This window comes from Oppia nitens, unplaced genomic scaffold (genome assembly GCF_028296485.1).
Source record: "Oppia nitens isolate AA-2021 unplaced genomic scaffold, nextdenovo-longstitch-racon4-pilon3 scaffold3_pilon_pilon_pilon, whole genome shotgun sequence".
NCBI lineage: Eukaryota > Metazoa > Arthropoda > Arachnida > Sarcoptiformes > Oppiidae > Oppia > Oppia nitens.
Genome location: NW_026533221.1, coordinates 3,911,900 through 3,926,160, shown reverse-complemented (window position 1 = coordinate 3,926,160; position 14,261 = coordinate 3,911,900). Strand labels below are relative to the sequence as shown.

Here is a 14,261-nt window from a genome sequence, read left to right as displayed (position 1 = left end):
TGAAATATTTATTAATATTTTAGATTAATCAATAGTTTTATAATATTGTACAGCAAATTTTATTTTAGATATACAAGTAAAAATTTACTATTGAATACTATTTGGTATAATATTAACTATTTAAATAACTAGAATAATGAGTTGGCAACTCTACTTATGCATAAGTTATGCCAATTATATATTTAAAACATATTGAGAAAGCATTGCAATAAATCTCAAATAAATGAACTGAAGGACGATATACCACAGCAAATGGCAAAAGACATCAAACGTAATCACAAATAATTTAATAAACAAATACACTATTATTATAATAAAAAAATTATTTTTCAATTTACACAACACTTAGATTACTCTATAATAAAAAAATCGTCGCATATTTAGACGACACATATTTTTTATTTTTGTTTATTTGAAGGCTTTTTTCATCAATACTAGACTCCAAACAAGTTTATCTCGAGTTTTACTTTTAGTATTTTTTAAAATCTTTATTTTCATATTTCATATTACATTAAAATTATTTTGCGGTAATTTTGTTCAAAAATTCTTAATATTTAAAGTGATATATTGTTTATTTAATCGTAATGTTTTAAAATTAAAATTATTAATGTTCTGTTGGATATTATTAACATTTAAATTAAAAAATCATTTTTAAAGATTTATTTGAAATTAAGGACAGCCTCGACAATAGATTTGGATCCGATTCCGTATTTGTCAATTAAGTCCTGCGGCGGACCACTTCTAGGAATGTCTCTAACGGCTAATATCTTAATCTTGATGTTCTCCGACACGAGAGCTGAACTAACAGCTTCACCCAAACCTCCTTCAGGATAGTGATCCTCAACGGTAATCACTTTAGAGCCACATTCTCTTGCATTCGTTAATATTGTCTGTTTATCCAATGGTTTAATAGTAAACGGATCTATCACTCGGGCCTTGATTTGATGTTTTGAAGCCAATTCATCGGCAGCAGTGATAGCTTCATGAAGTGTAACTCCAGCGCCAATCAATAAAACTTGTTCTCCGCCACCAAAATGTTTGACAACTTTAGCCTTTCCGATAGCAAACTGTTCATTATTATCGTATATAACAGGGAATGTCGGTCGAGATGTCCTAATAAATGCAATGCCAAAGTTTTGTGCGGCCAACTCCACTGCTCGCTCTGTTGACACGGCATCGGATGGATAGTAAACGGTTGAGTGAGGAATGGTTCTAAACATTGCTATATCTTCCAAAGCCATCTGTGAGGGTCCATCTTCACCAATGCTGACACCGCAATGGGAACCGACACATTTTATGTTGGCCTGTGATATAGCACCTGAAAATTATTTTTAAAAATATTTATTTGCTATTATTAAGTTATTTTCTGTTTAACTAACCCATCCTTAACTGATCAAAAGCACGGGTAAAGAATGAAGCAAAAGTGGATACAAAAGGAATGGTGCGATTACGACAACCGGCACCGATGCCAACGCCTACCAAATTTTGTTCAGCAATATAACACTCAATATAACGATTGGGAAATTCCTTTTTGTAAGTTTCCGAAAATGTACTGTTTTTAGTGTCGCCGTCCATTGCAATAACGCGATCACAGTTGCGACCCAACTTCACTAAAGCTAATCCATATGTCTGTCTGGTGGCAATCTATATAAACAAATATTTAATAATAAATTAATAATTTATTTGATTACTTGAGCAATAAATCAAATACCTTTTCTCCCTTTTTATAATTTGGTGGTTCACTTAATCGCACAGTTGATAGATTGGTTGCGGGAACGGTAACAACGGGAGCGTTGGCTTTGATCGTATACTTAGATGTTGTTATTTTTTGCTTCAGAGAAGCGATCACATCATCGGCTTTATCTCCTAAAGGTTTTCCGTGCCAATTGTCTTTGTTCTCAATGTTTGGAAATCCTTTTGTATACAATATATATATATATATTTTTTTATAAATTTATTTATATTATTTGATTAAACATTTAAATACCGCTTCCTTTATATGTTTGGGCAACTATAGCCTGGGGTTTGCCACTAGTTTTTGATAGTTTATCGAAAGCGTTAACCAATTCATTTATATTATGTCCGTCCACTACAATAGTCTCACAACCAAAAGATTTTACTCTATTCTCATAGATTTCCATCTGATGACCAAAAGGAGTGGCCTCACTCTGTCCGAGACGATTGACATCGAAAATAGCCACCAAATTATCCAATTTGTAAATTGATGCAAAAGATAACGCCTCCCAAATAGATCCTTCAGCTGATTCTCCGTCACCAATAAGACAGTACACTCTATACGGAGCTTTGTCTACATATTTCCCGATATACGCCATTCCTAACATTTTTCACATTACAGTATTTAGTTGTCATATATTCTCATTAAAAAAAATTAATTCAAATACCAGCGGCAACACTTAATCCCTGTCCCAATGAACCGGTGGCCACATCGATAAAATTCAAACGGGGAGTCGGGTGACCTTCGAGATCAGATTCAAGTTTACGCAATTTAAGTATCTCATCCACGGGAAACAGTCCGGCCTCAGCCCAGGCGGCATACAAAATGGGTGCCGCGTGACCCTTACCTGTTATATCGATTAGACAATTGTTTAACTAAATTGTTTTTTTAGATCTAAACCATTTTCAAAATACATTACTTAATATAAATCTATCATTTGATGGACTTTTTGGTTCTTTCAACGAATATTTCATTGTATGAAAAAACAGAACAGACATTATATCGGCCATCGATGCACAAGAAGTTGGATGACTGTATCAGATAATAGATTATCAATTATTTTCATCATTTTATTTTATAATATATTATTTTTATTATTATATTATAGAATATAAGTTTTATTTTTTGTTAAAAAAGTTTTAGTAACAATTTTTAATAAAAAATACTCATTTCATTTCCTCTATTTTTAATGCAAAGTTAGTGTTATTCAATGATTAAACTAAAATATTTATAACTAATTATTTGAATACATTTATGTGTTGACAACTAATGGCTTTGCATCTAATGATGTTTTGTTTAAGTAATTATTTTTTTCTGTATAATAACTAAAATACGGATTTCTAATTTCCTATTTTAATATATAAACTGTCATTTTTGAGGAAAACAATGGTTAAGGAAATTAATTTTTTATAATTTAAGTCAACAATGAGATGCAATTTATTATATTAAAAATAGATAATAATATTAATAAATTAATTACTAGTATAGAAAATGATTAGTTTTGAAATAATTGTAGGAAAATAATATTTGAAAATTAATGTATATATACCCAGATTTGGCCGCATTTGTCGATCTGACCGAATCGATCCTCAATTGATTGGCCATATCTTCCAATTGTTTCAATATTTCTTGATTTACCGACATTTTTGTTAAGTTTCACTTATTACTGAAAAATAATAATTTATAATTATATAATCAATTTATCAACAAATTATAATAAATCAATCGAAAATTAATGTAAATATTCTCAACTCTCGAGATAAATAATAGTTAATATTATTATTACAATTAATTACTAATCATACAAAAGAGGTACTGTATCTATAATGAGATGTTGTCTATTTTAGACTACTATTGTAAATGAATTTGATTTTTAAAATAATTGCAATTTTAATCAACTATTGAAATGATTATTAGTCTATATTCAAGGCTATTATATCAAAAGTGAAGGACAGCACAGAATATGGTCTCAAAAATCATATCATATGTCAGTCAATACATTGACTTAAAGTTTGATATCAAAGTGAAAAGTTTAAATTTCCAAAAAAAGTGTCTTAAAAATAGTCTTAGAAATTGTACTTTGAGTTTGATATCAAACCATTAAACATAAATATTTGTTAATTTTTCCAATATTTTATTAACTTTAATTGAATCTCTGATTTAAATTAAAGCAATTTAGTCTCAATTTTCACTAGAAGTGAAGTCAATCCATCAAAATAGGACTTGAATTATATTAAAAAATAATTTAAACACACATTTAATATATAATGATTTGACAAATATTTGATGCCTTATTAAATTATTTGAATATATAGTATAGAAATAGTTACTAACATATAGTGTATTCATATCTGGCATTTATATAACTGGCAATCAATAAAAATATTTTTACTATAATTATTTGATAGCAATTTAAATAATAATATAAATTTTTAAACAACTTTTTATATACTCAATTAAATATATATATTAAATAATATTTATATAAAACATGACATTTACATACCTTTTCAATAGTAAACACTTTTATATTTATTTGATATTTAAAATGTATACTATTTTTTCAAATTATTAAAAAAATATATTTATTATATAAATGATTAATGAATGGATCAATAGGTGATCGAAAAAGACAATATCTTCTATAAGTGTATACCTGAAGAACAAGAGTGTCTGAGAGAATGTGGCAAATGGTGTGAAAACCAGTTGTTTGAAGTTGTGGTACAACTTTGTTAATGGACTGCAAAGTACTGGAAAAAGTACGACAACTTATATAACCATTAATTAGATGACAACCGGTCTCTACCTCTACTATACAATGCATTCATATATAGGAAACGTCACTCCAATCACGTGATTGACATTTGTTATGCAATTGTATTATTGAATTGAATGCCATTTATTGGTGTTATTATTATTACAGTCAATAAGTTTATGTTTATAAACAATAATTGGATCAATTGGTCCGATATTATTATATAATCACATTATTAAGTAATTAATTGGTTTATCATTTGTTGATTGTATTGTACACAACATGAGTGACGACAGCGAACTCAAGAGTGAAGACAACAATAATAAGATTGTTTTCAAGAAAAAGACGCGACGTTTTGCACAACGAAAACGCGATGTCAATGAAGACAATGATGAAGATGTCCAACAAGAAGCAGATAATAATAGTGACGAATGGAAAATATTGAGTGAATTGAAACGGACTCAGATGTCGAGGAAGAGATGTAATAAAGGTATTGATATCATTGAATTGACACAAAATCCTAATATCAGTAAATCAAAAAATGAAACACAAAGTGGTGTAACTGGAGGTCTATCCGATGCTAAGACATTAACCAATGAATTAGATTTGGGAAATACTTTCTCAGTTGAGACTAATCGTAGAGATGAAGACACAGATCTCATGAAATATATTGATGAAGAACTCTCCCGACGAAAGGGAGTCAATAAATCTGATTCATCGACAGTTGATAAGAAAACAATGACCGCAACCACTAATGATATCAATACATTGTTTGATGTCTTACCCGATCATCTCATTAAAAATACGAGCAAAAAGAGTGAAGAAATGCTTTCAAATCAAATGCTTAACGGAATTCCAGAGATTGAGTTGGGTTTGGATGAGAAGATTCGCAACATTGAGGCCACCGAAGAGGCAAAAATACAGTTATTAAATAACAGACGAAACAAAAACAATGCCAATTCATCTTCATTTGTTCCCAACAATATTGCCGTCTGTTTTGCTCAGCATAATAGGTATAATATTAGAGAGGATATTCCTCGCCTAACAAATGCTCCCAAAAGGCCACGAATTGACACACAGCCGACCAATCAATATGTTGAGGAACCAGTTGTGGTGATCGGTGACGAACCCAAACAAGTGATGCGACAGACGAGGAATTGGGATCACAATTCTAATAAATTTTATGGCAAAGACAAGGCCACCGATGACTATATATTTGAAAAATTTAGAAAACAATTTCGAAAATATTAGTCGAAATTATTTGATGTCTTTATTATAATTCAACATTTAGTAAAAAATTTTAGAAACAATAACTTTATTTACACTAAACTACATTATAATTGCATTTTGTATATAATATTAATTAAATCTCATGCACTATCGTAAACATAAAATTGAATTTACAGTAAAAATATAATTTATAAAATATATAGTATATAAAAAATAAATTATAATACAATTTATTAAATTATTAATTAAACAGACGTCTCATCTGTATCGACAAAATCCACTTTATTTTGACGGATCGAGACCTGTGTCTTACCGTTGAAGACCATCTGTGCGGTCGTGTCTTTGCCTTTGAGTTTTGTCTTTCTATTAGAAGTTTTATTTTGAATACTATTGCGTATTGTATTCAACAAAGTCATGAATTGATTGTAATTATCTAAATTAAACACAGGATATGGTTCATGTCTGGAACCGTTATAACTGTCGACAAATTGATTTATTAACTTAGTATCACAATTAGCAAGTGGTCCGTCATCTCTGACTAGTTTTAATAAGTAGTATCTCAAGTCCTGACCGGGCGGTCGCTTTAAATTATAATTTCCCGTCAACTCTATTATGTCGGCCTCTAATAAAGTCAATGAGTCGACTGCTTTCATGCGGTAAATGTGGTCATAAAGTGGTTGCTTTGCTGTACATTAAGAATGATTAGTATAATATAAGTATAGGAGTTATAATCAAATCATTTCATTACCATCATTGGTGTCGTTGTCGCCTTTATTCATGAGATTTGGTTCAAAAGTGATGTCTCGCACGACATTCAGTTTCGCTTCGATCCTCTGTCTCATACTTTTTGGTGCATCTCTTGCCAGAGGAATATGAGGAACAAAACGATTCTTCAGTGATAATCTCATGATTTGTCGTTTTGCAAAAATAAATAGCAAAACAAAGATCTGTTAATTAATTGTTGATAAATAAAATGAAACAATGGTTAAGACAATTATCGACAAATTATTAGCAATTGAGGTCTTCATCAAAATGTTTACCAAAATCCCGATTGCGATGCATATAATGGCCGCAACGCCAGACATATTATATTCCTCAGCCATAACTCTTGACAAATATCATCTAATTATCTACTTTTCAATATTAACTTGTAGTCAATTGATGGCCAATAATGATGATAGTAGTGACCAAATGGTGACCAGTAATCATATTGACCATCGATTGGTGACAACTATTGGTCTATAATTTCAATACATTTTAATATTAAATGAATTTTACATTTAATGCAATAGTGTTTATCAACATTTTGAACATCAATTACGTCAACATTTGTTAGCAATTTTAGTCAACATTAGTCACACAAAAGCAACAAATAGTTGTGACGTAATTAATGTAAACATGTGTTGAATTAGTGTTTAAAAAGTCGTGTTTCACATGTGTTTCACTGCAAACGTGTTTCCCGTTTTTTTGCCGATAGTATTGTCCGCAATCCGTTTGTGACCACATTTCATAACATCAGTTGTCGTCATCCACGACCACAATGACATCACTGCAGAAACAGTTGGCGCGACTCCGAGTGCCGCAGACTTCGCTGCATAAGGAAAGACACGGAAAGGCATCGTTTTTGTACGACTTTCTTGAGGCCAAATCGGTGGACAATGACATGCATTACGCGATCGGAGTGTCCGGTTTGGATTCGCTGATCCAATTGGACACAAGATTTGGACGATTTCGAGACACTTTATTCAATGAATCGAGTAAGACATTGGACCGAAGTTTGCAGAGCCGTGAGGCCAACCGAGACTTGGACACCGAGATTGAGATATTTCTTAGCAATGTTGTCACCAATTATTTTCTTCTGAATGCAACGCATAAGACAATTGAATGGTTGATATATAAATACGGTATCAATGAGTTCAATGCGGACGCACTTATCGCCAGTGTATTGCCTTATCACGAGACCAGACTCTTCACTAGACTGATCCAGACCTGTACTGACCCAAAGATAGAGAGAAGTAAGTGGTTTTGGTTGAAGGGTATGCAAGAGGCGGGAACTCCTATTTCTAAGACAACACTAATAAAGCAATGCATAGCTGATCCATCTTTTTTGCGCTTTATTTGCGAGAATTGCTTTAAATGTCTTAAAATTGATAACAAAAACAATAGTTATGTGACATTTTTCATGTCGACTGTGATTAATGTGATCCAAAAGAATACCAGCGAAGCCATCATTTTGGTTATCATTGGTTATGTCATTAAAGGCTTAAAATCTAAGAACCAATTGTTAAGAAAAGCTAGTCTTTGCATAAGTGCTCACATTTGCGTCAAAACACAATTAGAGACCAATGTTAGCCATAAACTTCTTAAAGCTATTGCGAAAAGATGTGACTCTTCATTAAGCGATGATCTAATCGTTTCATTATCTGTAATGAATCGGTTCCAACATTTTGTTGATTTGCCGTTAAATATTGTAATCAATATAACAGAAAATTCAATCATAAAGTGCAGTGAATTGCATGACATTCAAGACTTTTTAGCAATATTTATGAAAAGTCTTATAAATAATTGTTATGAACTCAATATCAATGACAAGTTGTTGGATCTCTTGGATAAATTGTCTTTAAATTCTCAAACAATTGACATCTGTATCCAAACAATTGCCAAATTTATGGATATTGTAGACAACCGAAAACCAATTGATTCGTTTGTTAAAGTATTGTCTTTACTTGAACTCCGATATCCCACATATTTTGACGAAGGCATCGCTAAATTATCATCTATTGGATCAATTGCACCACTTTTAGGTGCATTCAAGTATTCATGTTTGCAAAGTTCAAAGATGCCACTTATCTTTGGATTAACTCATGGCAGTGAAGCAAATCAAATTGAAGCCATCGATTATTTGATCCAAAATTTTGATGCTTTTATTGACCAAAAAGATGACTTTACTGTAACTACAATTAGGAGTTTATTAACACAAACTTTTACCGAAAAGTCACCACAAGTTGTGTCAATGCTTTTCGGTCTAAAAGAAAAAATGTATCAATTGTTTAGTGAAGAAGAAGTTACTAATATTTGTCTGAATTTATTAAAAGTATGTCAATTAAAACACGAAGATATCGATGAAAAACAAGGCATTGTTTGGCGCGATCTTCAGAACACTATTTTGGCCACATTTTGCTCAGTAGAGAACAAAGACAATGAACAAAGTCTCTCATTTTTATATCCATTTTTACTGCCATTAAATCCAAATGATTTCAAGACATTATCATTAATATTGGATTCAAAAAGAGCCAAAAATATGGATCTATTAAATTCATTATCAAAAGAGCAGCGAAAGATTATTGAAAGGAAAGTCAATGATAATGATGTCGACTCTATTGTAGCCATAGTTTGCACACATTTTGCTGAATATTATATACAAAATTCAGACTTAATAACAAAAAATAGATTTGTATTTTCCCTAAACTTTAGCCGACAAATGACTAACTCTTTAAGTCTAATAATATTAGAGAGAATTATAAGTCTGTCATCTGATGAAGATATTAGAGATAAAAGTTGCGATATTTTGGTTGATTTGATCGACAAAATGTTATGTTCATTGGATTTAGCAAAACCTAAGCATACATTTAATTCATTTGAAGAGTTTTTGAATAATAATTTAAAAAATTTAAGAAAAAGTCGATTAAGTCTATCAAACATATTATATTGCATCACTTCAGTTGTTAATTCTATGGTTTCATTGTCTTTAAAAACAGACAATTGGTTTTGGTTTAATCGGTATAAAACTAATCACTATTTATATCGATTGTTAATATTGTTGTTTAATAATTCATTTCATAACAACAAAAGCAAAGCTAAGGGATTCAGACAAACATGTCTTCAAATGATTCACAAGACATTCACAGTCTATGGTTATGACTTTATGTCTCCTCTTTGGGCTGATTGTGGAAATGCATTAATGCAATGCCGATCACTAACGGCTTCATCACATTTTTGTGGCAAACAAACGACATTTAACGACAAGACTGTTCTGTCACTTCTTATAGCAATGCATTCATCACAAACTAAGAACAGAGAGGCAGCTGTTGTTGTGGCTAAACATGTCTATGAATTGACAAACAATCAACTTCTGGCAAATTGTCTTAATAATAGTGAGTTTATTATAAGCCATGAAAACAATATCTCAGTAGTTATATCCAAATGGTTGTCATCTAATCCAAAGAATAAAACTGAAAAGAAAGCAATCGATTCAATGAGAAGCGATGTAATTGCTATTATCAGTGACAACAATACTGACGAACGGTTTAAATCGTCTCTTATATTATTATTAAACAGATGTAACTCTGATTTGCTTAAAGAAATCCTATCACAACTGAAGTCATTTTTGATCTTAAAATGTGTCGATAGTTTGCAATTTAAAACAATTCAAAGTTTACTTTCAATTTATGAAAATCCAAATGTTTTCCAATCATGTGATGTAATCTTATTTGAATTTTTTATTCAATTACTTCAAACAAAATACACTCAAGAAATGGCACTGAAGTTGATTACCAACGAAATGTTTGATTCAATTAATATCTATGATTACAAAATACGATTATTAAATGAATTATTGAAAATAATTATTGAAACCAATAGCAAAATTGCTAAGAAAATGTTGAAGAAACAGCTTAATAATGGAAATGTTATATCAGATGTCTTAAAATCATTGGTTCCTATTTCTCAATCCATGGATTCAAGTGAACCAAAAGTTAAGAAAATGTTTACAAACGATTCCGTCTATTCTCTTGAATTGTCTCATTGGAAAAAGTTTATTGTTTTGCTTGAAATTGTTCAGTCAAAGAGCAAACTAAACGATGTCTCAGATTTGGTAAAAAATCTGTTTGAATACCTAAAGAATACATTTATTATGGATTCCAAGAGTTCTTTAGAATATTTGAGACAATTATTATTGAATTCACTAATCAATTGTGTTAAACATAATACCGATAAGTTGTCTTCATTGCCAATTGAATCAGTTATTGAATGTTTGCGTGAATCGCAACAGAAAGAAACACAAAAGATAGCATTGGTTTTAATTAGTAGTGTTGCGGATCAGTTCAAGAAAGAAATTCTCGATTACGTGATCACAATATTTACATTTATTGGCAATAATTTGCTTCATTGTGACGATCAGTACTCAATTCAAGTGGTTTTCGATACGATGGACGCTATAATACCTATTATTTTAGATGATGTCAATAACACTAAAGAAAGTGTTATTAATGTATTCATTGACGCCTTACAAGACATTCCGGCTCACAGAAGACTTCATTTGTTTAAGAAGTTGCTTAATATATTGGGAGAGAGGGATCACTTAACACTTGTTATTATGAAAATTGTTGAAAAGATTTTCAATAAATCAAAGTCTGAAAAGGAGCCGTTCCTCAGTCTTTTGGTTGTTCTTAGCGCTCACATTGATGTCAATATCCAAATTGAATCACTAAATAAAATACTGGATATTTTTACTGAAGAATTTACTGAAAATCGTAGAGTTTTATCGATTACAGACCAATCATTTTCAGATAACGACCGCAGACTTATAGCACAAAGTTTGGCACAAATTGTTTTAAGAATTGTGTCATCAAATGAATTCATTCATTTGACTCATAATAGTGATTGGACTCAAATTAGTGATAATTTTTCAACATTTTTGCACCGTTTGATTGCATTGATTGCTAAGTACTCGACTGAAACCGAAAATTTGATAAAAGACACAAACGCTCACCGAAAACGTATCCGAAGTATTTTATATCAGATATTACTTCAGGTTTGTTAACAATTCAATGTAAAAGTAATTCAACTTATTTTTAATTAATTTTTTAATACAAATAGTTTAATTCACTTTTGCCTAATGAAGAACTCATTGAATTTGTATTGAAAATGTTAACAAACGATTCGTTTCTAATTCAACGCAAAGTCTTGGAGTTATTAAATGAAAAGTTAACACAAATGGAGAATCAATTTCTTAAGGTATTTGATTAGGTTTATAATATAATATAAAAATTGTTATTATATTTATTTCAACTATAATTATGATTATAGAAAAGACAATTAAAACATCTAATGAAATCGTTATCATTATTGGTACCAACCAGTGAACAAGTAAATCAAATGGATGAACAACATGTCTATAACAGTCAATTATCATTGATTACATGTAAACTATTATCCAAACACGTCAGATATGATGAAGATATACAATCTTTAGTTTATGAATTGATTGAAAAGATAATAACATTAATCAATGGAATGAAAGTTCAAATATCTGTTAATTTTAAGGCGTCTTGTATTTTATGTTTATCACAATTGATGATATCTTTGGGTAATAAAGCAATTCCAGCGCTTCCAACATTTATGCCAATAGTTTTGGCCAATTTTGATATCAGGTTTGTATTGATTTATTCTCATTTAGCAAATGGTTTTATTGATAAAGTTTATGATGATTAATATTTTTCGTCACCTGAGTTTGATCTGAGGATATATTATTACTGATAATAATTTTATTTAAATTAAATAAGATATGTAATTATATTGATTTATTTATAATCTATTTGTTTAATTATTTCAGCGATGATGTTGTAATTATATCTAACATTACATCGGTATCTAAGATTACCCAACATTTCCCAAATTTTTTGAGTCCATATTTGGATCAAATTATAGTTAAAGTAAGAGTTTTTATTTTTGTCATTAAATGTTGATATATAATCATTTTTTAAATATTTATAAATTTAGTTACTCACTGTTATGCAAAATTGTCCTCAAATTAAGCCAAAAGTAAAGTCAATTCGGGAAACTTTTGCTAAAAATATTCCCAAAAGAGTATTATACTCAGCAATCGATTCGTGTTATGAAAAAGTACTGCAATTATCACTCGTAAGTTTTGACACCAATTATTTTAAATATAATTAACGGAATAACTGAATATAACTTTATTGTTGGCGATTATAAAATTATTTTAGCTATCAGTTTGTGAATTGATGTCTCTTTTGAAACAAGCATTTGAAAGCATCACCGATAGGGCGGATATCAATAATCACATAAACATTTTGAGAACCATATTAATGAAGACAATGGATTTGAGAAATCAAAATCACCAAACAGTTCCATTGAAAGACATTCAAGAAGTGGAAGACTCGTGTTATTCCGCCTTTTCTGTATTTGTACCGAAAATGACTGAAATAGTTTTTAGACCATTTTTTATCAAGGTAATTTATTATTAATTGTTGAATTTTATCATTTACCGCTAGTAATCAATTTATTGACATATCTATAGCTATGTGATTGGTCTTTACGAATGCATAGGGGAAAGTTGTATTACAGAATGATATCATTTTATCGATTTTTGCATATAATGGCTGACAAACTTCGTGGTCTGTTCTGTGTATTTGTCGCGCCATCGATTGTCACCAATTGTTCGCAAATGTTATCACTGTTTCATTCAAACAATGAATCAGAAATTCAAATGACGACCGAATTGAGTCATTTGTTTATTACATCGATTTTAGGCACACTTTCCAAATGTTTTCTTTATGACACTAACGGCTCATTTCTTAATAAGGAAAGATTAGAAGCATTAGTCAAACCTATTATTCATCAGGTATTATATGACATACAACTTATTTTGTTAAATAAATTAACAATAATTTAATTGTTTTTTTTTAGTTAACTAACACTTTGGGAACCGATGAAGAGTTCAATGAAAGAATTGAATCGATTGGTTTGTGTGTTCAATATATGATTGAATCAAATAAAGAAGATCTTATTATTAAAGATATCAATTATCAAATACTTCTTGTAACCAGAGAAGAGTCTGTTCAGGTATATATCAATTTACTATCATTTAATCTTTTCTATGATTTCTAATAATAAAAAAATACTACAATTATATTAAAGGTACGGTTGGGTGCCGTCAAAGTATTGCATCGATTGATTCTGGGCTCTGGTGAAGACTATTTGCCGATAATCGCGGAAACAATTCCTTTTATATCTGAGTTAAGTGAAGACGACGACGAACGCATCGAAGATCTTATTAAGAAAATTATTACTGATTTGGAACAGATTTTAGGCGAACCCATCACTAAATATCTTTAATTTTATAAATTGAAAAATAATTTTAAAATTTTATTGACAATAAGAAAATAGTAATAATAAAATTTATAATTTGTACATTGCTAATTTATCATTAAATATATATATATAAGTACAATATATTCTAATTTTTAAAGTTATTAATATTAAATTATTTCGAAACAAAAAAATTAAATTTATTTATATGTATATAATATACGGTATGATGTTTGACTATAGAGTTGATTAGGAGTTTTTTTTGGCATTACTATTGAGTAGGTATAGTAAAATGTTATCTATAAGCTATGTATAAGCTATTAAAGTATTTTTTCCCAGAAAACCAAATAATTTATCCAAATTTGTCTCTAATTGTCATTTTCTGGTGACTCTCGACTCTTCCGACGAGAATTGCAATCGAAAAGAGCA

The 14,261-nt window shown here is 30.0% G+C and overlaps 4 protein-coding genes across 5 annotated transcripts; 2 read left to right on the top strand and 2 right to left on the bottom strand.

Moving 5' to 3' along the window:
• Positions 1-471: 471 nt before the first annotated feature.
• On the bottom strand, positions 472-4,535 carry LOC128958864 (transketolase-like). Of its 2 annotated transcripts, XM_054304818.1 has the most exons (9): positions 4,392-4,534; positions 4,242-4,290; positions 3,285-3,401; positions 2,655-2,767; positions 2,403-2,582; positions 1,988-2,335; positions 1,712-1,914; positions 1,380-1,644; positions 472-1,318 (listed from the first exon to the last, which is right to left on the bottom strand). In XM_054304818.1, exons 3-9 carry the CDS (start codon positions 3,377-3,379, stop codon positions 660-662), a joined length of 1,863 nt encoding a protein of 620 aa, XP_054160793.1. In that variant the 5' UTR covers positions 3,380-3,401; positions 4,242-4,290; positions 4,392-4,534; the 3' UTR covers positions 472-659. The 2 variants fall into 2 exon arrangements, with proteins under 2 accessions (XP_054160793.1, XP_054160794.1); XM_054304819.1 differs by lacking the exon at positions 4,242-4,290 and having other exon boundaries at positions 4,392-4,535.
• Positions 4,536-4,597: 62 nt separating this feature from the next.
• LOC128958865 (splicing factor C9orf78 homolog) lies at positions 4,598-5,861 on the top strand. Its single transcript, XM_054304820.1, has one exon. The coding sequence runs from the start codon at positions 4,773-4,775 to the stop codon at positions 5,739-5,741; it is 969 nt and encodes a 322-aa protein (XP_054160795.1). The 5' UTR covers positions 4,598-4,772; the 3' UTR covers positions 5,742-5,861.
• Positions 5,862-5,937: 76 nt separating this feature from the next.
• LOC128957709 (protein C1orf43 homolog) lies at positions 5,938-6,979 on the bottom strand. Its single transcript, XM_054303515.1, has 3 exons — positions 6,761-6,979; positions 6,469-6,667; positions 5,938-6,405 (listed from the first exon to the last, which is right to left on the bottom strand). The coding sequence occupies exons 1-3, from the start codon at positions 6,821-6,823 to the stop codon at positions 5,966-5,968; spliced, it is 702 nt and encodes a 233-aa protein (XP_054159490.1). The 5' UTR covers positions 6,824-6,979; the 3' UTR covers positions 5,938-5,965.
• A 90-nt stretch (positions 6,980-7,069) lies between these two features.
• On the top strand, positions 7,070-13,922 carry LOC128957571 (HEAT repeat-containing protein 1-like). The gene is made up of 9 exons (XM_054303361.1): positions 7,070-11,532; positions 11,598-11,735; positions 11,808-12,151; positions 12,334-12,433; positions 12,501-12,641; positions 12,728-12,973; positions 13,042-13,365; positions 13,431-13,586; positions 13,662-13,922. Exons 1-9 carry the CDS (start codon positions 7,261-7,263, stop codon positions 13,857-13,859), a joined length of 5,919 nt encoding a protein of 1,972 aa, XP_054159336.1. The 5' UTR covers positions 7,070-7,260; the 3' UTR covers positions 13,860-13,922.
• Positions 13,923-14,261: the final 339 nt, after the last annotated feature.